Raw genomic sequence first — 24,704 nt, forward strand, 5'->3', positions numbered from 1 at the left:
CTCACAGATGACCCTGAAATAATCATGCTGCTGAGCAAGTGGATTTTGTTTGCTAAATGGTTACTTTGCAAGATGCACTTTCATAAGCCAACTGCAGGGTCCAACCCGACACTGCCACCCCTCTGCCGCGTCTCAGCAAGGGTTCGCCAGGGCCAAGGGCCTCCGGGGCAGGTCCCCACAAGACAAGTGTATCGTGGCCAGGTAGATCCCACAGCCTCCGCCCACTCGGGGGAGAGGGCCGAGGACCACCTTGGGGAACGGCGCCGCACGTGAGCCAACTCTTACCTCCTCTTCTCCTTCCTCACCTTCTTCAAACTGCAAGGGAAGGAAAGAGGTTTTTACAAAGCGCAGTGGCACCCTGACCCAGACCCAGCCCCTGCCCCACGTCCACAGTGGCCCGGCCTCCGAGCAGAAGCCAGCTTCCCGCCGTGTCCTGCCATGTTCGTGGGACGCCAAGTCTCTGAAAACCGCCCCAAACGAAGACTACGGGTGGGGGTGGGGCACAGGAGCCGGTCGGCTTGGGGGTGCGCCGTGTCCGACCGGGCAACAGCCCGATCTAAGCAGACCAGCCGCGCGGTTTCATCACACACAGGACTCTCCGTGTCATTCTGCATCTCAGACAAGGGGAGCCCGTTCACCTGTATCTGGCAATGCAATAGAACCTTGGCGTTTAAACTAGGCCAGGAGACACTCCAACACTGTGGCTGAATGAACGTCTCGATCCAACCTCTCGTGTGTCCGGAGACACTGCTGCTCAGGCTCCCAGCCGAGCCTCAGATACGAGGCTGCTCCCAGAAGCAAACAAAACCACATGCACCTCATTCCTGTGGGCTGCATCAACAAGGGACCTGCAGAAGGAGCAGGCTTTCTCCCACCATCTTTCTTCCTGGAGCCCCTCCCACAGTGCTCAGCAGCAGCTCAAAGGCACTCAGCAGAGCACAGTGTCGGGCCTGGTCTGCACGCCCCCTCGGCCTGAGCAGCAGCAGGGTGGGGATGTCGCAGGCTCCTTCCTAACCTGTGTCCTGAGCAGCCTCTGACAGTGCTGGGTGGCCCGTCTCACAGGAACCAGCCTTGCACAGGCTCACGTGCTGGTTTCCTGAGGCTCCACGGGCACTGTTTCACCCTGGACCATTCTCTGAGAGCTCTGTGCAGCCACCTCAAATTCTGGCAGAGCCAAGGCTCCGAGCAAGGTGACCCACGCGAGTGTGGAAGCCCAAGTCCAGATGCCTGCATGCACGCCACCCTGATATGACGCCCAGCCCCTGCACTGCTCCGAGCAGGTCTGACACCGGGGCTCTCGTGCCTGTCCCCACACCACTGTGCTTCCTGGGTCGGGAGCCTCAAGAGTAGCTGGAGTGTTACATCAGCTCCAGCGCACATGCAGGAGCCTGCAGAACTGGGGCTCCAGGCCTGCAGGCTGAGTGAGCCCCTGGGCCACACCATGAACCTGTGGTGTGTGGCCAATGGCATCAGTAATAAAAACAGACACAGATGTCACCAGGAGTAGCTGCCCTGCGTGTACTGTGAGTAAATAAATACACACACTGCATGATCAGGTGTTTACAATGGTGGGTATATGATCACCAGAAGGCCTGCGGACCCTCATCTGGAGGGGGTTTCCACTGTGCAGCCACGAGATCGTTCTTGGCCAGATTAGGTAAATCCAATCCTCTGGCTCCTCAGCTGCCAACAGCCGTATTTCACATCGTCCAGCGTCATGCAGTGCCAGCTCTGCCACAGTGGACAGAGGGCAGGACGCTGCCTTCGATGGAGAAGGTGCTACTGGACGGCACTGGATCACAATCTGTACATCCAGCGTTTCCTAAACTGAACTCTGAGCAACAAGCCGGGTGCTTTCATGACCCCCGGATCCACCATGTGTGTCCGTGTTCTTAGATTCCTGGGGCTGGGAAGACTGCACCTAAGAAGTCCACTGGTCTCAGGCGATGCAGCCGCATGCCCGGGCTGGCCCACGCTCGCCGCCCCGGGGCCTGCAGCACACAGGAGGGTGCTGAGCAGCACAGACCCGCCCGGCTTCTGCTGCTCGGCCGGGAGCCCCCCAGACCTCACCAGAAAGGTCACCCCAGGGTGCTCAACACAAGTGAGTAAACGTCAACCAAGCCGCTTCTGGTAACACGACAGGACAGAAACCTCTCCACACAGCAAGAAGGCCGGCGGCGCCCCAGGCCGTGGCCACAAGGGAGAGTGGTCTCGGGCGATGGCTCAGGGGCCCCGCTCCCAAGCTCTGCCTGCGAGAGGCCAGCTCCTCCAGACCAACAGGAAAGGGCTGGCCCAGGGAGCCGTCTTCCTGTGGAGTATGAGGTTCTCTCTCTGTAGTCAACACGCGACATGCCAGCCTGACTCGGCTCTGAGAGTCCCCACGTGGTGCTGAGTGACAGTCCCCATGTCTGGGGGTCACCCCAGCCACACACCGTGCACGCAGCAGTGAGCCTGTGGGTCTTGAGAGGAAACCCTGAACGGCGTCACTGCACAGGCTGACTCAGGCACTGGGTGCTCTGCGCCAAGACGCCTCGGCCATGCCTTCTGCCCCAGGCTCCAGAGAACACCGCCCCACCGCATGGGCCCCCCGGGCCACCTACGTTGTCGTCGTCCTCGATGGCCTCCCCCGTGAAGTAGAGCACGGCACGTGGCACGATCCGCTCACGGAAGAAGTGTCCAATCTCAAAGTCGGAGGCTAGCGTGAACTCGGAGTCTTCATCCTGGAGGGGAAGCTCGGTGCTTACCTGTTTCCATGGGGAAAATGTCACATCCTCTCACCAGACCCCACCCCACTGCCTGGGACCTGGTTTAAAGGCGCCCAGCGCTGGCGCTGCCATATTACAGGAGAGGCAGGTAAGTGCTGGGCGCAGGCTGAAGGACACGGCTGCCCCTGCAGCAGAGCACGCCTCTGTCCCACACCACGGTGCAATGGACACAGGTTCACCCCTGGTTTTTAGGGGAGCAGGAACGGGTTAAAAAGGAAGCAGCGAACTAGTTGGGAAATAGGCCTTAACAGCAGAATAGACTCTTAATAACGATGTAAATCTTACCAATGACTCTCCATCCCCTGATGCTAGAAAAAAAGAAGACATCTGATTACACAGATAACCAAACCTTTCTAAAGCCCACACGGGACACTCAGCTGACATATAAGCAGCATGGTATACCAGAAATTGCCAAAGAGGGATGCCCCCCACCTGCTCCTCCCACCACAGACTGAAGCTGCCCAGGGTCTCCCAGCCCCCAGGCCCAGCTGGAGAAGGCCACTTTCAGAAGACAACGCGCAGAGGGTTAAAGTATCAACAGCGGAACGGCACACCGGAGGCCAGACTGCAGGGTCTAAGTGTATCTGTGCTTCGGGCGGTGTTTCACCTCGTGTAACTCCGTGTAATCAGTCAACAGAAAACAGGAAGCTCTAAGTCCCTCCTCATGGCACTGAGGCGCTGCACCTCAGCTAGGCTGGGGCTCTACTTCTGTTTGCTTGCAAAGGAGCAGGGAGGGGACGGCTCCTGGTGGGCAGGGTGCCAGCACCGATGCCGCCGGTGGCAGCACCCCACGCCCCGCACTGAAGCTGAGCCACAGAGCCTCCAGTGCCAAACGCCAGGACAGCCCAGCACAGAGCCGAGCGCGACAGAGGAGCAGGTCTGACCCGTGCTCAGCAGGGCCTGGTGACATTCACGTGGTGCGTGAGGCTCCTGCTGGGCACGCACTGTCCCCCACTCCCTGGCGCCCCACTGCTGTGAGGCCCGTCCCTGGGGAGCAGGCCCAGCGAGGGGCACTTGCCGTCTGGGCCCCAGTGGAGTGTAAGCCCCACCCCCAGGGTGGCCCCCCAGCCTCATGTGCAAGCGAGATGCAGGTTCTGGCACTCTGGCCTTGGGGCAGCAATCACAGGGGCTTGCTCGCCGACTGCTGGGCCAGTTTCGTGGGACTAACACTGAAGGGGGCGTGGACTGGCAGTGTTCGTTTCCCACATCTGAAAAGTCGCTTTAATTTTTTCCTTGGCCGCTCCATCATCCTTCCCCACTGTCTTCCTCTGTTCATTTTCATAGAGCGTGTCGCTTGCTTGACTGTTTCAAAGCGACACACCCTACAACTCACCCACTTCAAGTATACAACTTAGCGACTCCTGATACATTTCAGAGCTGTCCAACCGCAACACAGGGCAAGAGGGGAAGGGACGACGGAGGGTGAGATGGCTGGAGGCCATCACCGACTCGATGGACGTGAGTCTGAGCGAGCTCCAGGAGATGGTGAAGGGCAGGGAAGCCTGGCGTGCTGCGGTCCGTGGAGTTGAAAAGAGTTGGACACGACTGAGCAACTGAACTAACCAACACAACACAGTTTCTGAGCCCTGCTAAACTCCCCCCAAATCCTCAAGTCCACTTAATTCCATCTTGCCGCTGCTGCTGCTGCTGCTAAGTCGCTTCAGTCGTGTCCGACTCTGTGCGACCCCATAGACGGCAGCCCACTAGGCTCCTCTGTCCCTGGGATTCTCCAGGCAAGGATATTGGAGTGGGTTACCATTTCCTTCTCCAATTCCATCTTAATTGCTATTAATTATCTGAAAGTCCAACAAGCTCAGTGAATTTAGGATTCAAACCCCTTCTTCTTCACGGTGAGTTCACACAGGAAACCTCCAACATTCCCAAGCGAGGCTCTGAAAGGGATCTTTCCAAACAAGGAAATTTGAAAAACATGTTTACAGCTGATCTTATCCCCTGAACTGACACACCCTGGGACCTTTCAGGCTCAAGAACAAACCGAGACTACAGCCACAACAGTGAAAAACAAGGGGCTGAATGGGGATGGGCAGCCTGAGACACAGCTTGGGGTCAGAGCCCAGTGACGCCACCGGGCGGCCTCCACAAACAGCCCAAAGGGCCACCATCCCCTGGAGCAGGGCTGCTGTTTCCTCACTGGCTTTTGTTCACGGAACAGTGTCCTCCCCTCATGTGCGTATTACAGCACAGCCAGCAGGTCTGGCTGTCGAATTCTCGGGAGTAGGACGTCACATGAAGACGGCCGTGCAACTGTGCTCTCAGCCCTCCGAGCCCCGTTTCGGGCCTGGAGTTGGGGGAGGGGAGGACGGGTGCTGCTGCCCAGCCCCGACTCTGCCCAAAGCCCACATCTGTCACGATACGTAACGCCCAACCGCCTCGCGCTCCACACCGAGGTGCACAGAGAAAACCACAGCCCAGTCTGAGGGGTGGGGGGACGACTTGTAAGCTGTGTGCGTGTGAGCACCTGCGGGCCCCTCCCCGGAGCTGAGGGCTGCCTGGGGGCTTCCTGCTAGGACAGGCACCCATGGGCCCACCAGGAAAGCCGCAGCTGGCAGGGCAGCCGACAGCACCGTGCCCGCCAGAGGGCCAGGGGACACCCTGACGGTCGCCGGCATTCCGTTTGCGTCCGTACGGGAGCCACAACCCAGCCCACTCACCTCTCAGCGGGCTGAAGAAGTTGAAAAAGGAATCATTGGGGACTTGCTTGGTGATTGTTCTGACGGTGCCTCGGCCCTTATGTTTCTGCTTTTTCTTGATGGTTTTGACGGTTACGTTCTTTCCTTTCTTCCAGTCAATGGTACACCTACAGGGATAAGACTGGTCACCGTGTGCCCAGCAAGCAGGTCACAGCTCGGTGCTTCACCAGAAACTTGACCCAAGCACCTGCAAGCGGTCACTGGGCGCTCCTCGAGGAGGCGGAGGCCCCGGGCGCAGGAGGGCCGCACAGTGGCCCCACAGACGCTCCGCAGGGTCCCGCCAGGTCCTTCCCATGACTATGCCCGGTCAGCAGCTTGTCACTGCTGCCCCTTTACAGACCCCACAGCGCACAGGACGCCACCACTCAGGCACAAGGTCTCAAGACAACTAAGTGAGCGGGACTAGATGGGGAAAGCACGCCGGCCATTGCCAAGACTGACGGCCAGTGAAGGACATTCGGCTTCCGGGTGCTGGTGGGCCTCGGTGGGGCTGAGATGGCCAGTGAAGGACATTCAGCTTCCGGGGTGCTGGCAGGCCTCGGTGGGCTGAGCTGAGTCACCCTGGCCGACAGAGAGTGCGTGGAGAGGAAGGCTCACTCGGTGGCCTGGGCCTGGGCCACAATCTTTCTAAAGCATTCTGGCCATCCGAGTCCAGCAGAATTTTAATCAAGCTCTGTATACTCACTCACACAGAGAAATTCATCAGGGTAAGTCCTTGGTTCAGTTACTGCTTCAATCAAGAATAAAATGATTTCCCAAAGTGTCTCAAACCAACCAAGAGGACGTGTTCTAAGCTGTTCTCCCTGGAGGTCCAGAGACTACGGCACCAAGGCGCTGGGTCCCGAGACCACGCGTGCTCACACAGCCCTGCACTGACCCAGCCGCTCACTCACCAGGGCCCTGTCAAGAGGAGCGGACTAGTTCCATGGTCTCTGCGTCACTCTGGGAGACTGAGTATCCCAGCGACCGCATTAAATTGGGGAAACTGGGCTACCACCCTACATGCTGGCCCAGGGAACCACAGGACACACTTCCCAGCGCCAGCCGTCACATCCCCAAATGGAGAGATTCTTTCACTGATTTCCATCTCTGCTGGGCTTTTAAACAGATAAAAGGCTTCTTTATTCTTAACTTCTACCTTACTTGTGATGTTTTAAAACCACCTCCTGTGTTTCAGAAAAAGAAGCTCAATGGCATCTTCTTACCCGTCGCAGTCAACAATTTCAGGGCCTTCAAAGGAAAATGGATCAGCCTTGTCTGGCTCTGACTTCATCTTGTACGTTTTTGTCAGGACTGAATTGGTAAAGTAGTCGTTGGGTTCAAAGTGGAACTCTAATACAAAAGACTGGAAAAAAAAAATACAACTCAGATTTAAAATCTACAGATAACTGGGGACAGATTTTACAAACCACACGGTACCTGCTGGAACCCAGCTCCCCAAGGCAGAATACTCAAGAGCTCAGACGGTGTGGCCACGTAACGAGAACGTCTTTACTGTAAAACCACCAGCCCAAAGTTAGAGCCCAGGCCAGGCTGGGGAGACCCCCACCACCCTGAGTGCACACGTGGGCACGCTGCCCGGGACCCTGCCCCCGCGGTCACAGCAGGAGGGGGTCTGGAGGGGGAGGCCAGCTGCAGCCCAGCCCCCGCTCCGCCGCTCTCGGGCAGAGCAGTTCCTGCCCGGCCCCACAGTGAAAGCGCAAGACTCCCCGTGGGCAGAGGAGCCTTCTGGGACCCACCATGGACGCAGTCACCCTTCACTCACAAAGCGCCCAACAGACAAGAGGGGGTACAAAGCAGGGGGAAACAAATCGAATGGCAGCACAGGAGACACGCGCGCCCGCAGGGCAGACAGGCAGACAGTGAGATCCCCCCGGGTAAAAAGCCCCAGGAACGCAGCACTGGCCAGCACGTTGGGAAACAAGGGCACTCGTGTGCTGCAAAGGGCAATTCTGCAATATCAAAAGTTAACAAAATGAAACACTCTGGGACTCCATAATCCGGTTTTGAGGAACATGTTCTATTTGAGAAGGACCCCTGGCCGGGAGCAGCAGCGTGTGCAGACCTTCCCCTCAGCCCGGCTTCCCCAGGGCTCAGTGAACCACAGACAGCCCAAAGGACCCACTCCGGGCCTGGACGGCCTCTGTCCATCAGCATGTCAGATTCTGGGAAGTCACTCGACTTCCCTGCGCTTTTGCTTCCTCGCCTGTGACATGGCATCACAAGCCCCTCTCTCCATGAGGTCACCCGAGGATTACTCTGCGGGAGCAGTCGGAAGGCAGCCAGGGTCACAGGCATTACCAGTTAAATGTTAGCTCTCCCCATTTTTATTCCAAGGGTACAACAATCAGCTGGGAAAGTAATTTAGGCAAACTAAGGGGAGGAGGAAGAGAAGGGCCACGAAGGCCTGGGAGGCAGACACAGGCGGGCAGAGACCAGGCGGCAGGCAAGGGAGGCTGACAAGCGTAAGTCGCGGCTCTGGGAGACCAAACCGCAGTCAGGACAGTATCAGGGAAACAAACGGAGAACCATCCTCTTCAGGCTTCAGAAGCGGGGAGCAGGGCTCTGACCTGCTCTTGACCTGCCCGGATTCCAGGCCTGCCTGCGAGCACAGTGAGTCAGGTGGCACTCTAGATAAGAAAAGGAGTGGGTCCTGGAATCTCTTGAGCTCCAGGTGGCCTGGCCAGCCCCTCGGGATCTAAGAAGTCTTATGACGCACAAGGTGAAACAAACAGATGGTAACAACCACGCGCGCTCAGGCATGTCTGACTCTCTGTGACCCCATGGACTGGAGCCCGCCAGGCTCCTCTTGGCCATGAGACTCTCCAGGCAAGAATACCGGAGTGGGTTGCAATGCCCTCCTCCAGGGGATCTTCCTGACCCAGGGATCAAACCTGCATCTCCTGCGAGCACAAGCAAGTCAGGCGGCACTCTAGATAAGGAAGGGAATGGGTCCTGGAATCTCTTAAGCCCCTAGAGGCCTGGCAAGCCCCTCGGGGTCTAATAGATCTTAGAGACGAAACAAACAGCATTTTGAAAGTTAAAGTGAAACCAGAGCTACATTTCTGAGCACAAACTGATCACGATATCGGTTCGTGGCCTGAGATTGTAAACAGGAAACCCCAAAACTCCAATTTGAAGGATCGCCCATGGGGCAGACGCACCGCCCGGGACCCTTTCCAAATCGGGACCCTTTCCCAATGGGGACCCCAGCCTGCTGGAGTCTGGGTGTAGGCTGCCGGCCCAATCTGGTAATACACGCACGGTCACTTCTGTCATTTCTATTCTTTTCTTTTAATGACTGTTTATTAAATTAAGTCAAAGAACCTTCTATAAAAAATTGAAATTGTGTGTAACAAGAGGTTTGTTTTGTTGTTGAATCCTTTGAATCTAAAACTAAAGTCAAACTTTTGGTACAAGACAGGAAGGCAGCTGTGGGCAGTGAGATCCCTCCCTAGGCCTCTCCTGACCTGTCCCCTGGAAACCCATCTCCACGCTGGGCTCCGGCAGCATACACTCTTCCTTCAGAACTGCTGAGGGTCGTGACCACAGGCGTGGACAGGCCACCCTGGGGACTGGGCTGGACTAACCAACAGCTCTGTCCCACTGTCCTCCATCAGCCCCACTGCTGAATGGACACAGTCACTCACTCCCCTCTTTCCCTCATCTCTTTCCCCTGTCATCTCGCCAAGCCAGGGTGTGACTTCCTTTCTTTACAGTTTCCTCCTTTTCCTTCTTTCCTGGGCCTCTGTCTGGTTGAGAACACAGTGAGGGTGTGGGTGGGAGGGAGACTCACAAGGAAGGGTATGTGTGTAATTACGAGCTTCCCAGGCGGCACGGCGGTAGACAGTCCACCTGCCAGCACAGGAGCGCAAGAGGCCCGAGTTTGATCCCTGAAGTCAGGAAGGTCCCCTGAAGAAGCACACGGCAATCCACGCCAGTGTCCACTGGGAAGCTAAGACAGATGGGCTGAGGAAGGCAGGAATCACCAACTCACATCTATACGCACGTACACCCCAGGGGACAAGGACGCACACCCATCGCAGTGCACTACAGCTGACTGCCACAGGACGCCTCTAGGGGAGCGGGGCCGAGCCTCACCTGGGTGAAGAGTGCCACCTGGGAAGAGAGCCACAGGGGAAGGCCCTGCAATGAGTGGGGTGTGGCAGGAAAGAGGGGATTCCCTCGCTACCAGAAGGGCCCCCAAACCGTGCACAGGCATCACTCCAGCTGACACCCCCACCCCACCTGCAGAGGGGTGTCTGAACATCCTTCCAGGGTGCAGCCGGCAGGGAAGGGACAGACACAGGTGTGCGGCCCCAGGCCACCCACTGGACAGCAAAGGGGACAAGCCCTGCGGTCCGCAGGTGCCATGTCTCCAAGACCTGAAATGCAGAGCCGTGGGCAGGCGGGCAGCAGGTGGCGCTGCAGCTGCTGTGGCGCTGGCATGGGCCCCGCCGGGCACAGAGGGACCGCAGGTTGGAGCAGCACTCTCAGAGGACCCAGCGCAGGCAGCCTCGTGCTGAGACTGCTGCAGAGAATGGGGCCGGCAGGCTCACTCACTGGCGCGCAGCCCACAGAAACAAGTATTCTGGGAAGCACAGCTCAAGGAGCAGAGGAACGCCTCTCCATCGTACCCACCTGAGTCACTCTCAAAACCGAGGGCGCCGGCCTCCCCCAGCCCTGAGCATCTCTGCTGAAGTGCTGCCTGTACCTGAGGACGTACCCGCCCCTCTGTAACCGGCTGCATATACATCCCATCCTCAAAACCCTGGGGAGCACCAGAGAGAAGGGTGACCCCAGCCCACAGGACGGAGGAGATGAGCCGGCTCAGGAAGCAGAGTACGGCCCAGTGAGCACCCTGGCCGGGAGGCCCGCCCTGGCTCTGAGTGCCGCACCCGCCACCGAGCAGCGGGAGGCCTGAGTCGCCTCTGGGCGAGTCACCAGTCGGCCCGCACGCTGCTGCTGAGCGACGCGGGAGACTGGGAGTGGGGCGTGTCACTCGAGGCACCCAGCAGGCGGGCGCGTTTCTCGATGGCTCCTAGCTCATCCCCCTTGGGACCCTGACCCTCTGACACCAAGCAGTACTCACCATAGGCTGTCCAGGGTCGGAAAATTTCACTTTTATGTCCTGCAGGTGTTTCAAGATTGGCTCATCGTACTCCTAATCACAAAGAGAAAAAAGAAGGTCCTGGTGAGTGGCAGAGGGCAACACACCTGTCCCACTGAGCCACTGCTCCACCTCCCTCTCAACTCTGGGTCATCAGCCCTGCCCTGTCCCTCCCAGGAAGCCACCAAACGTCCACTCACCACCAGCCACATGGTGGCCGCAGGGCGGGGCCGTGGGAGCCCACCATGGGGCGGGAGCCCCGCCGGCTCACACACCACCCCCAGCTGTCAGTGCAGACAGACTCAGAAACGCCATCAGTGCAGACTGATGGTCCTCACAGCCCCAGAGAGACAGGATCAGAAGAAACGCCTGGACAAGCTACTGACCTGGGTAGCCATTCCCCCTCAGTGCACAAGGCAGTAAGGATCCAGTCACTCACAGTCAAGACCACTTATGAAGCGCATCCGAGACCCTACTGACAGGCACTACAGAAGCGCATCTGACGACGGCTCTAGACTTCACAAGTCATCATTACGCAAACGCACAAATCCACCACGCCGGTTATTTGAGAAAAACTCGGGGGGGGGAAAAAATCACAAGACCTGAGGCCCAGAGACCACATACTAAGGAAAGGTGCTTTAGTTGTAAATCAGTCACTTCTTCACCCCAGAAGTCTAAAGGATTTCCTGAGGCTCATTAAGCCTGAAAACTACCAACTTCCCAATTTTAAGTTCTCTCTACACCACAGGTAGACCTTGTTTAACACACTTCACAGATATATAGGGTTTTGTTTTGCAAATTGAAGGCTTCTGTTAACCCTGGGTTCTCAGATAATGGTTAGCATTTTTTAGCAATAAAGTATTTTTAAATTAACATATGTACATTTTTGTCAGTGGACATGATTTTGAGGAAGTTCCGGGACATGGTGATGGACAGGGAAGCCTGGTGTGCTGCAGTCCACGGGGTCACAAAGAGTCAGACACAACTGAGTGACTGAACAACAAAAATGTACATTTTTTAGACATAATGCTATTGCACACTTAACAGATTATAATATAGTGTAAACCTAATTTTCATTACAAACTGGGAAACCAGAAAATTCGCATGACTCACTGTAATCTACGCTCACGTTACTGCAGGGCGCTGGAACCAAATGCACAGTGTCTCCGAGGCCTGCCTGTATAGAGCAACAAGACCAGCAATACCAAAGGCACCTTGCAAGCCTCTGGACCAAAGGCAAGCTCAAAACAGTCCTTAAAGGCCACATCCATGTGAGATGTCAACTCCAAATTCCAGAAGCAGAAAGCAAGGCTCCACAGTGATGCATGGGGATCCCCCTCCTCCTCAGTCAGACCAGCAGTGCCCACGGGACTGCCCCTCATGGTGAAACCACCAGGATGGTCTCCACTTCCTCAACCAGCCATGCATCAACACTGGAGAGTGAGGACGTTCGATGGCCTAAATGAGCAGTTCCAAAACTAAGGGCCAGCAGTGGAAGCTACTCGAGGGCTGATTTAAAGCTGCTCCCCACAAGTTTCAAAGTCATGAAGACACAGCAGAATCTCCTGAGCCTCTACAAGCACCTCAGACCCTCACTGACTGGGGGTGGGAGGCACTGATGCTGCTGCTTCGCTTTACAAGTTGCCCGGGAGACTCTAACATACAGTCAGTGAGAATCTGCTTCTAGCAGGGACTACTCACGTTCTCAGTAAGTTTCTGGCTCACGGCACTCTTTTAAAAGCATGATCCAGTATTCTTTCTTCCTTTTCTCTTTTTGGACCACACCACTCAGATTACAGGATCTCCGTTACCAACCAGGGATCAAACCTGGGCCCAGCAGTGAAAGCACAAAGTCCTAACCACTGGGCGGCCAGGAATCCCCAGTGGTCGACTATTCTTAAACCACATCTTTCCCTATGGAAGCGAAGCTCGGACGGGAACACATAGGCTTGTGCTTCCTGCCTGGAGACGTCCTTTCAGCACCTGCTCCAGAGCTGGTTTGGTGCTGGTAGGGTTTCTTAACTTCCGCTTGTCTGCACAGCTTTTCATATGTGCACCTCCACTGACCGTATCACTCTGCTTGACCCTCAAATTGTAAGCAATTATTTTTTACTGTCAGGTTAACCATGTTCCCATTATGGCAACTGTAATCAGTTTTAATTTTTTGTCTGGCTATTGATTGTGAAAACTGATAAACATCTTTCGCTATTGTGATTCTGTAACTATTACTCATTTAATATCATTGTGTCATGATTGGTCAACAAAAAACAATAGAATCCTGTATCACCAAGACTACCATTTAAGAGAAAAGCCTGAAATCACCTGTAAAAACCTGTGAACCACATGTGTATCAGAATAACCTTGGAATTTTTGAAAAATACAAATGCCCAGGCATTGCTTCTATCCTCCAAAGCCGCAGCTGCGCTTCTGCTGAGCAGCCAGGCTCAGAGACAACCGGCCTGTCTGGCCCTTCATCGCGTCTGCCTCACTTTTCTCTTCCGTGCTCAGTGCTCGCGTTTCATTCCGTTTGTTTTCTCCGTCTCTTTGTTCTTGGTGTCCTTTCTCGCGTCTTTATCAAGCACAGGGGAAAAGCTTCTGTATAGATATGTATAATAGCATGTATAATAGATGTGTTTTAGAAAACTTACAAATTTTTGCCTGTCAGAATTCATGACATTTTGCTTCCACTTGTTTGACTTAGTCTGAACAGGATGCTAGATTTCTAATTAAAAAAACAGATATGCAACAAGCAACAAAGGGTTACTGTATACCACAGGAACTGCAGTCATCACGCGTAATAACCTGTAACGGAAGCTGTGTGTACGTGTCACTGAACCACCAGGCTATCCACCTGCAACGCTGTAGGCCAACTGTACTTCTGCACACACACAGATTAAGGAGAAAAAAGGAACGTCAGGGCTACTCTAATACACACATCTGAAACATCCCCCAGCCTGGACGGAGAGCAGGAGCGCATTCCTGCCCCGCCTTCTCAGGACCCGGCGCGCAGACACGCGTCAGACGAGGCAGGCGGAGGCAGCGACGCAGCGCGTTTCTGAACCGCAACGACCGCCGCCCTGGAACCGCAGCAGCGAGAGCCGTCTGCACGCCCGCCACGGCCACGCTCTCCGATATGAAAGCACTGTGCCGACCCACCCGAACCAAAAGCAGAGCCCAACCTCTCTGTGGACTTCTGAGCAGTACTGATTTCTGAATTCCGGAAACTCACCCCAGGGAATGCCACGTTTGTTACCTTTTAAGTGGTTCACCATTTCACTACAGAAAGCTCCATAAAGCAAGACAAAGACAGCTGGGCCATTGCCATTGAGGGGAAAAAAAAGACTTTTTCAAGGAAAATTATTAGAAGAATAATAGCAACTTGTTAAACATTTGTACAATTAGCAAGACTGCATGACAGGCCATTTCAAATTTCAAAAATCAGTCAAAAGACAAGACTAAGTCAGCGTGTGCCTGTGTGTCACTGTGCACAGACATGGGTGTGTACACGTGTGCACACACTGGAGCCCTCAGTACCAGCGCTTCCACCCGGGCCCTCGTCCCCACGCTTCTCTCGTGTCCACATCATGTGAGTGAAGCGAGGAAGGCTCGGGAATCTGTTCACTCTCCTCCTGGGGCGAGGCTGCAACCAACAGCAAAGCTACCTCGGGCTCGGCAGAGGTTCCGCGAGGCAGGCCCTCCCAGGGTACCAGAGCGCGAGGGCGCCGGGGCCCTGGCTGATTCCTCCGCCAAAAGCCACGGCCACACAAGAGGCCTTGCCACCGCCGTCGACGCCTGCTGCGAGCCCGCAAGCCGCTCGCCTGGCTCAGTGGGGGCGTGCCGTGAGCCTACCTGCACCAGCTCGCTCAGCATGTCCACGTTCCTGAAGACGGTGAACCAGAACTCCGGGATGCCTTTCGGGCTTGGCTCCTCTGCGGCCGCTGCCTCTTTCTCTGCTATGACTGCTTTAGTTTTCATATCTCCCTACAAACGCGGAGATGCCAAACAGAAAACTTATGATGAAGCAACAAGTTTACAGACTTTGCAGTGGCTTATTTAACGCAGAATATAGTTTCAGAATCCCATTAAAACCTCTATCAAACTCCTTGTCTTTGAATCTGCATCTCCAGGACCACTGTGCCATCACAGTCTCAAACGTCTCGGAGGAACAAAGCCTTTCAGGCATACATATCTGGATGTAATTCCTCAGTATAATTTTAGACCACGGGGAGCAGAGCTGCGGACTGGCTTAGGGCCCCGATAGGGAGAGGCTGCCCAGCGCTGGCTTGCCCCCTACCCGGAACAATCACCAGCAGAGGACAGTCCAGGACCTCCGCAACAGAAATGCCGCCACGCTGCACCCCCAAGGCTGCAGGGGTGTTGGGACAGAGGCAGCGTGCAAACAGCAGGGTGGTGAGAGGAAGGTGACGTGCCCGGCAGGAAGGGAGTCTTTGCTACGTCACAGCCCCTACGCGTGATTCTCAGGGGAAATGATGACAGGGCTCTTCAAGCTGGCAGAGGCAGAGTCTCCTCCCATAGGGAAGGCCTGACGCACAACTACCCACAGGCACAGATTCAGCCTCACCAGATGTGACGGGTTTGTAAGCGATCAAAAAGACACATGGCGACCAAAAATAGCATATACTTCAAAAAACCCTCTCTGAACATTTACACTATGGGATAGAAGGACGACTTCCAATGTGCTATCAGGCGACAGAGCTCACCGGGCCGCGCTGGGGCGCCCACAGCACCGGACTGGTGCCCGTCACCAGCCCCAGGAGAAGACTGCCAGCAGGGGGCGGTCAGAGCACATGGCCTGAGGAGCATCTTCCAGCGTCCAGTGGTGAGAGGCACCAGGGCAGCTTCGCCAGCTCTGAGTTCCTGTGTGCTCTGCCCACTGCAGCCCTGCTTCCAGGACCTGCCCTCCTGGGCACAGGTGTGCTCTCCCCTTGGGGGTCTCTGCCTCCTTCGCCTCCCCAGACGGTCCGCACTACATGCAGCCTGCCCCAGACGGCCGAGAAGGGGGACTGTGTCTGGTAACTGACAGAGTCAGTCAGACGCCAGACTTGCAAGCCACCCGTCTCATCGTCCTGAAGAAATCTAAACTCCAGTACTTTGGCCACCTCATGCGAAGAGTTGACTCACTGGAAAAGACTTTGATGCTGGGAGGGACTGGGGGCAGGAGGAGAAGGGGACAACCGAGGATGAGATGGCTGGATGGCATCACTCACTCAATGGACTCAAGTCTGAGTGAACTCCGGGAGTTGGTGATGGACAGGGAGGGCCTGGCGTGCTGCATTTCATGGGGTCGCAAAGAGTCGGACACGACTGAGCGACTGCACTGAACTAAACTGAACTGAAGGGTGAAGCCACGCCTACTGTTAGGAGCTCTCCTCTGCGTAGAAGAAAACCATCTTATTTCTTTTTTTACCCATCCCCCACTGCACTGCACAGCTTAGGATCTCAGTTCCCCAGACCAGGACTAGAACTGGGCCGTGGCGGAGAAAGCACCAAGTCCTAACTGCTACATCACCACCGAAGGCCGTCTCACTTGCAGCAGCCGTGAAACAGACCACTAGTGTGCTCATGAAGAAACTTACGGCCAATTTGTCCTCCTCTTCATTTTCACTGTGCCATTCAGATTCTGCGTCTGTTGGCTCAACGTCACCAGTGATGAATTCCCTTCTCTAAGAGTAAAAAACAAGATCTTACAGTTATTCAGGAAGTCGAGAGTCAAGACAATGCACCTGTAAATACTGTGAATGAAAAGACTGGAAACTGGATGCTTTTACAGCTTGTTTTAAGATGCTGAGTTGTGAGGCTTAAGGAGAGACATTCAGTGATCCCCGGGTATTTCTGGATGTCTTTCCTGGAGAAAGATCTGAAACTCACTAACAGCACCTGACCTTGTCGAAGAGAGGCTGGTATAAGGCTGCATACTTCCTCTCCAGGTCGTGCACTTCTTCATAGAACTTGGCTTCTATATGCGCACATTTCACCTGGAGCTGCTTCAACGCGTTGATTCTTCTTTTTACTGCTTTAGGTAAACTAGAGAGGGGGAAAAAAATCTCGATGACTGCGAAGTGAGTACTTTTTTTTTTTTACTAAAACAATACTAACATAGAATTAACATCCCCACCATGAAACAGAGCTTCTAAAAATCACTAAGAACAAACCAAATACCGCCCCCTCCACCAAGAGCAAGGTGGTGGGGGAGGAGGAAGCTGAAAGGATAATTCACAAGACATACTGGACTGGCCCAGAAGTTCCGTTGCTTTTCCAGTCCAGTTCAGTTCAGTCGGTCAGTCATGTCCGACTCTTTGCGACCCCATGAACCCCAGCACGCCAGGCCTCCCTGTCCATCACCAACTCCAGGAGTTCACCCAAACTCATGTCCATCGAGTCGGTGATGCCATCCAGCCATCTCATCCTCTGTCACCCCCTTCTCCTCCTGCCCCCAATATCTCCTAGCATCAGAGTCTTTTCCAATGAGTCAACTCTTCGCATGAGGTGGCCAAAGTACTGGAGTTTCGGCTTTAGCATCATTCCTTCCAATGAACACCCAGGACTGATCTCCTTTAGGATGGACTGGTTGGCTTTCCTTGCAGTCCAAGGGACTCTCAAGAGTCTTCTCCAACACCACAGTTCAAAAGCATCAATTCTTTGGTGCTCAGCTTTCTTCACAGTCCAACTCTCACATCCATACGTAACTACTGGAAAAACCATAGCCTTGACTAGACGGACCTTAGTCGGCAAAGTAATGTCTCTGCTTTTGAATATGCTATCTAGGTTGGTCATAACTTTCCTTCCAAGGAGCGTCTTTTAATTTCATGGCTGCAGTCACCATCTGCAGTGATTTTGGAGCCCCCCAAAATTTAGTCTGTCACTGTTTCCACTGTTTCCCCGTCTATGTCCCATGAAGTGATGGGACCAGATGCCATGATCTTCATTTTCTGAATGTTGAGCTTTCAGCCAACTTTTTCACTCTCCTCTTTCACTTTCATCAAGAGGCTTTTTAGTTCCTCTTCACTTTCTGCCATAAGGGTGGTGTCATCTGCATATCTGAGGTTACTGATATTTCTCCTGGCAATCTTGATTCCAGCTTGTGCTTCTTCCAGCCCAGCGTTTCTCATGATGTACTCTGCATATAAATTAAATAAGCAGGGTGAGAATATACAGCTTTGACGTACTCCTTTTCCTATTTGGAACCAGTCTGCTCTTCCATGTCCAGTTCTAACTGTTGCTCTTTAAGCAAATGTAAAAGCCATTTTTCATTTTCATCAAGAATTTCATTCGACAGCGCCTTCAGTGTCTCGTCCTGCGGCCTCCCGCCATCTTTCAGGCAACCTGTGATCCCGCTCGCTTAGTCACTGGCTCTGCTGCCCCTGCTGCCCTCTGCTGCTGCGCTGACTCTCCTCTGGCTGGCGAGCAGGTGCTGCTCTCCAGCTGGCCGCTCAGGCCGGGGGCGTCTCTTGTTGCTGAGCACAGGCTTCAGCAGCTGCAGCGTCAGGACTCAGGACTCAGTAGTCGAGGCTCCTGGGCTCTAGAGCACAGGCTCGAGAGTTGGGTCGTGTGGGCTTAGCTGCTCTGAGGCGTGTGGGATCTTCCCGGATCAGGGATCAAACCCATATCTCCTGCTTTGGCAGGCAGATTCTTTATGACGGTGCCACCAGGGAAGCTGCTTTTTATCTTTTTGAGCCAAAAGAACTGTTCCAAGTGCCTTTTACAGTCTTCCAGGGAAGTGAAATCTTTTTCCATTGAAAGAATTTTGTAAAGACCAAGATAAGTAGAAATCAGAAGGAGCAAGGTCTGGTGAATACGGCGGATGAACCAGAACTTCCCAGCTGAGCCTTTGCCTGGTCATCGAATAAACATATGGTCTCGCGTTACCCTGATGATGGAGGGCGTGCTTGCTGCTGCCTAATCCCGGATGCAGTCGGCGGAGTGCTGCTCTCAGTTGGTCTCACCGGGAGCAGTACTTGGTGGAATTAACTGCTTGGCTTTCCAGAAGGAGCTCATAACACAGGATTCCTTTCCAATCCCCCATATATACTATATCACCTTCTCTGGGTGAAGAATGGTCTGTGGTGCGGCTGGTGAAGGTTCATTTCACTTGCCCCATGATCTCTTCCATTCCACATTCTTGTACAGTATCCACTTTTCATCACCCGTCACAATTTATTTTAACAACAAAACGTTCTCATCACATTTAAGTAGAGTAAGGTAAGGAAGTGTCAGTCACTCAGTCGTGCCCGACTCTTCGTGACCCCATGGATTGCAGCCCACCAGGATCCTATGTCCATGAGATTTTCCAGGCAAGGATACTGAAGTGGATTGCCATTTCCTTCTCCAGGGGATCTTCCCAACCTAGGGATCGAACCCAGGTCTGCTGTACTGCAGGCAGATTCTTTACTGACTGAGCTATAAGGGAAGCCCATTTAGTGAGAATCACATGAAAATACATGGTCGAGGTTTTTTTCCACTTAACTTACGTGGAACCTAAATATCAAAGTGATTAACATAACCAAACGTGTGCAAATGACTGTCAGTCCTTGATCGGGATACTCTGATACAGGCTGTCTCCTGTAGAGTGCAACACTGGCTGCTATCAGTTAACGTCTCAATTTGATTACCATCGATTTCAACTGGTCTACCCAACCTCGGAGCATCATCCAGCAAGAAACCTCAGCATGAAATCACTTTTGATACTTGGATCAGTCACAGCACCCTCTCCATATACTGCACACATCTTTTTTTGTTTCTGACAATGAACGTTCAAACTATCGCACAAATGCACTCATCTCACATGCTAGCAAAGTAATGCTCAAAGTTCTCTAAGCCAGGCTTCAACAGTACATGAACCAAGAACTTCCAGGTGTTCAAGCTGGATTTAGAAAAGGCAGAAGAACCAGAGATCAAACTACCAACATCTGCTAGATCAGTGAAAAACCAAGAGAGTTCCAGAAAAACATTCTGCTTTATTGACTACGCCAGAGCCTTTGACTGTGTGGATCACAACAAATTGGGAAATTGTTGAAGAGATGGTAATACCAGTCCACTTGACCTGCCTCCTGAGAAATCTGTATACAGGTCAAAAAGCAACAGTTAGAACCAGACAAAGAACAATGGGCTGGTTCCAAATTGGGAAAGGAGCACATCAAGACCATGTATTGTCAGCTGCCTATTTAACTTAGATGCGGAGTTCCAGTTCCGGTTCAGTTGCCCAGTCGTGTCCGACTCTTTGCGAGCCCATGAATTGCAGCACGCCAGGCCTCCCTGCCCATCACCATCTCCCGGAGTTCACTCAGACTCACGCCCATCGAGTCCGTGATGCCATCCAGCCATCTCATTCCCGGTCGTCCCCTTCTCCTCCTGCCCCCAATCCCTCCCAGCATTGGGGTCTTTTCCAATGAGTCAACTCTTCGCATGAGGTGGCCAAATTACTGGAGTTTCAGCTTTAGCATCATTCCTTCCGATGAACACCCAGGACTGATCTCCTTTAGAATGGACTGGTTGGATCTCCTTGCACTCCAAGGGACTCTCAAGAGTCTTCTCCAACACCACAGTTCAAAAGCATCAATTCTTCAGCGCTCAGCCTTCTTCACAGTCCAACTCTCACATCTATACATGACCACAAGAAAAACCATAGCCTTGACTAGACGGACCTTAGTCGGCAAAGTAATGTCTCTACTTTTGAATATACTATCTAGGTTGGTCATAACTTTTCTTCCAAGGAGCAAGCGTCTTTTAATTTCATGGCTGCAGTCACCATCTGCAGTGATTCTGGAGGCCCAAAAAATAAAGTCTGACACTGTTTCTACTGTTTCCCCATCTATTTCCCATGAAGTGATGGGACTGGATGCCATGATCTTCGTTTTCTGAATGTTGAGCTTTAGGCCAACTTTTTCACTCTCCTCTTTCACTTTCATCAAGAGGCTTTTTAGCTCCTCTTCACTTTCTGCCATAAGGGTGGTGTCATCTGCATATCTGAGGTTATTGATATTTCTCCCGGCAATCTTGATTCCAGCTTGTGCTTCCTCCAGCCCAGCATTTCTCATGATGTATTCTGCACAGAAGTTAAATAAGCAGGGTGACAATATACAGCCTTGACGTACTCCTTTTCCTATTTGGAACCAGTCTGTTCTTCCATGTCCAGTTCTAACTGTTGCTTGCTGACCTGCATACAGATTTCTCAAGAGGCAGGAGCCAGCTCACTAAGCGCGGCCGAGAGGAGCTACCCACGTCCGAGGTCAGGGGCAGCGGCCTAGAGTGACAGGCTGCGACGGTGCAGGAACGGCTGAGAGGAGCTACCCTGTGTCCGAGGTCAGGGGCAGCGACCGAGAGGAGCTACCCTGCGTCCGAGGTCAGCAGCGGCCGGGAGGAGCTACCCCACGTCTGAGGTCAGGGGCGGCAGCCGAGAGGAGCTATCCTGCATCCGAGGTCAGTGGCAGCCGGGAAGAGCTACCCCGCGTCCGAGGTCAGGGGCGACGGCCGAGAGGAGCTACCCCACGTCCGAGGCCAGTGGCGGCCGGGAGGAGACACCCCATGTCCAAGGTCAGGGGAGGCCAGGAGAAGTCACCTTGCGCCCGAGGCCAGGGGCGGTATTTGCAGAGTACATCATGTGAAATTCCGGGCTGGATGAATCTCAAGCTGGAATCAAGATTGCTGGGAGAAATATCAATAACCTCAGATATGCAGATGACACCACCCTTATGGCAGAAATCAAAGAGGAACTAAAGAGCCTCTTGATGAAGGTGAAAGAGAAGAGTGAAAAAGCTGCCTTAAAACTCAATATTCAAAAACTAAGATCATGGGAACTGGTCCCATCACTTCATAGCAAACAGATTGGGAAACAAGGGAAACAGGACAGACTTTTTTCCTTGGGCTCCAAAATCACTGTGGACGGTGATGCAGCCATGAAATTAAGAGACACTCGCTCTTTGGAAGGAAACCTGACAAGCCCAGAAAGAATATTAAAGAGCAGAGACATGACTTTGCCCACAAAGGTCCATCTAGGCAAAGCTATGGTTTCTCCAGCAGTCATGTATGGGTGTGAGAGCTGGACCATAAAGAAGGCTGAGCACCAAAGAATTGATGCTTTGGAACTGTGGTGCTGGAGAAGACTCTTGCGAGTCCCTTGGACTGCAAGGAGATCAAACTAGTCAATCCTAAAGGAAATCAACCCTGAATATTCATTGAAAGGACAGATGCTGAAGCTCCAATACTTAGGTGACCTGATGTAAGAACCAACTCACTAGAAAAGACTTTGATGCTGGAAAAGACTGAAGGCAGGAAGAGAAGAGGGTGACAGAGGATGAGAGGGCTGGATGGCATCACCGCCTCGATGGACATGAGTCTGAGCAAGCTCTGGGAGATGGTGAAGGACACAGAAACCTGGAGTGCTGCAGCCCATGGGGTTGAAAAGAGTCAGACACAGCGGAGCGACTGCAGAACCATCTTACAGGAAGGAATCGGACTTTCTTTTGCCAACCTAACACAGATAATCAAACACGGAAGAAAGGTCCAATCTCACAAAATAGCCAAAAGAATTTAAATTTAAAAGAATCGCTATCTTGGACTCCCCTGATGGTCCAGTGGTTAAGACCCTGCCTCTCAATACTGGGGACACAGGTTCGATCCCTGGTCTGGGAAGATCCCACATGCCACTGGCAACCTAGCCCACGTGCCACAGCTACCGAGCCTGCGCTCCTGAGCAAGAGGAGCCCCGCCCCCCGTAACTCGAGGAAGCTTGCACACGGCTGAAGACAAACTAACAACAAAATGGAAAGTAAAGCAAAACGAAACTGCTATCTCTTATCAAATTGGCAGTTAAAAAAAAATATGCCCAGGTTTGAGGAAGCTGAGGGCAGACGCCCTCTTACCGACCCACCTTTCTTAAAGGCAAATGAGAACCTTGAAAATATCCTTTGCCTCAACTTTCAGAATTTAGTCTAAGAAAACAACCAAGTATTTATGGACTGGACGACCACTGATATAAAAGGTAAAGACTGGGGACAGGGCCAAGATGAACAGGATTAAAACAGGGCCGGTGGACAACGTGTCCCGAAGAGTCAGTGCTCCCGCCAGCACAGCAAAGGAGAAACCAGAGGCAACAGGCATGCGTGCTGCCCCAGAGCCAGAGAACGGTGGGCCCCTCAGCCCTTTGGCACTCTTTACCTTCTAAGACGTATTTTCATTTGGATGCCTTCCTTTTATAAATCATAAGAGGGGAAAAAAATTTTTAATCCATCAAAATTATGTATTTAACCCAAAGCCCTTAGTCACAACCTGGAAAAAACCAGCAGATTCCTGGGCCCTTCAAAGATGCACACAGCCCCCTGCATGGACCAGGGTCCCACCTGGCATCCTCCTCCGGGGGCAGCACCGGCAGCTCTCAACAGAGCACTGCTCAGAAAGTGCGGCCACCCAGGCCTGGGACAGTGGGCGCCAAAATCCACGCAAGTGCCTTGTGCATGGAAGGGCAGTGCGCACAAGTGGCCTAAGCACGTCCTTCCACATCCTGTCAATACAGTGTGAATGCCTGTAAACGGTTCTGCTTCCTGCAACTTCCTGTCCCTCTATGCGTTTGATCCGCCGTTGGCTGAATCTGCAGATATGGACGGCTGAGCGTCCTGGGACAGCCTCGATCACAGAGGGACCTGTCTTGGGACAACCATACCCACACCAAGGGCAATGTGGACAGAGGTGCCGCCCCCCAGGCTCCCACAGAAACTGAGCAAGACGACTGAAGAAGGCAGGGCAGGGATTTATCACACTAAACGCACCAACACCTGCACTTCTCTTCTACGTTAATTATACAACCTAGAAGTTAACCTCGTACCTTTCAAATCTACTTAATGGAGTAAAAACAACAGGGGACTCTAAGCCAACTGGACTCGACACCCTTCCCAGCTCGCCTCCACACAGTGGCAGCAACTGCACAGCCGTCTCCCCACGACAGGCACGCCACACACAGCACGCAACACGGGACCAGCTCTACCCCACGCTCCCACCTCCTCCCAGCCAGCACCCTCTACGCACCCAGGGTCTGCAGCGGGAAAGGGGAAACCAACGTTCTCGCTTGCTTCCCCAGCTCACCCCAGGTCACCCCCTACCACCACACACACACCGATCCAGTCTGCAGCCCATCACAGAGCCCCTCCCTCAAGCTCATCTCCCGGAACACTTTCTCTCTGGGCAGAGCAGACCCCCAGCCAGACCTCCCTGTGACATCACTCCGTTCTGCGCAGGGGCGCCCGTGGAGAGGGTGGACACACTGAGGCCCAGCCCTGCCCTGCGAAGGGCGTCCAAAGGCCCCAAGAGTGGGTGTCTTCACATGCCCGGGACAGGGCTTGCCCAAGTAAGCAGGCCTGGTGCCACAGGCTGGCGGGGCCGAGCAGGAGGACAGGCTCCCGGGGCCCCTCTCCGGCCCTTCCTGCACAAGTGAAGTCCTCTCAAGGCCTAAGGATGGCTCAGGGAGCCCGACCCGCCACACCACCCTCACCACAGGCCTGTGCCTCTGCCAGGCTCCAACCCGCGCTCATCTCTGGAGCCTCAGGGCCTGCTCTCACAGTAGGCAAGGTCTGCTGAATGAAATGCTTATCGCTAATCTAAAGAACCCAAAGAGTTTTCTTTCTTTGTTTCTTAAAGTTGCACCAAGTCTCGTTCAGGGCATACTTACGTCTCGATGTAGCTTGAAGGAGTGTGGGAGACATTGTCGAGTCGTTCCTGCAAAGCTGCCAAAACTTGAGGATTCTGCATCACCTGATCTGTGAGCTTTTCTGTTAAGAGTTGAAGAAAAAAAAGACAAAGCCAAAAAAACATAACATGCACCCACCACACAACAGCCAACGTAAAAACATTTTTTCCAAAAATACTTATATTTTGGAGAAGGAAATGTCTACCCACTCCAGTATTCTTGCCTGGGAAATCCCATGGACGGAAGAGCCTGGCAGGTTACAGTCCATGGGGCTACAAAAGTCAGACACAACTGAGCAACTGGACAGCAACATACTACGGTACACAGAACTGTGAAAAAGTGAAAAGTGTCAAAGACACTTATTTTCAAAGGCATAATCTACATCAGTCACCCAAGTGGATGGTTAAGAATCTACACAGGGC

At 53.4% G+C, this 24,704-nt stretch overlaps 1 protein-coding gene across 2 annotated transcripts in view; it reads right to left on the minus strand.

Moving 5' to 3' along the window:
* The window catches only part of NAP1L4 (nucleosome assembly protein 1 like 4), a 50,916-nt gene that overhangs the window by 5,589 nt on the left and 20,623 nt on the right, over positions 1-24,704 (minus strand). For both annotated transcript variants that reach the window (XM_068976774.1, XM_068976775.1), the window contains exons 4-13: positions 24,265-24,364; positions 16,490-16,631; positions 16,184-16,270; positions 14,436-14,567; positions 10,569-10,640; positions 6,682-6,821; positions 5,438-5,583; positions 3,051-3,073; positions 2,601-2,720; positions 286-315 (exon numbers count right to left, since the gene is read on the minus strand). In XM_068976774.1, the coding sequence (XP_068832875.1) occupies positions 286-315; positions 2,601-2,720; positions 3,051-3,073; positions 5,438-5,583; positions 6,682-6,821; positions 10,569-10,640; positions 14,436-14,567; positions 16,184-16,270; positions 16,490-16,631; positions 24,265-24,364 (992 nt within the window). The remainder of the gene's footprint in view (positions 1-285; positions 316-2,600; positions 2,721-3,050; positions 3,074-5,437; positions 5,584-6,681; positions 6,822-10,568; positions 10,641-14,435; positions 14,568-16,183; positions 16,271-16,489; positions 16,632-24,264; positions 24,365-24,704) is intronic.

Source organism: Capricornis sumatraensis, chromosome 8, assembly GCF_032405125.1.
Source record: "Capricornis sumatraensis isolate serow.1 chromosome 8, serow.2, whole genome shotgun sequence".
Taxonomy (NCBI): domain Eukaryota; kingdom Metazoa; phylum Chordata; class Mammalia; order Artiodactyla; family Bovidae; genus Capricornis; species Capricornis sumatraensis.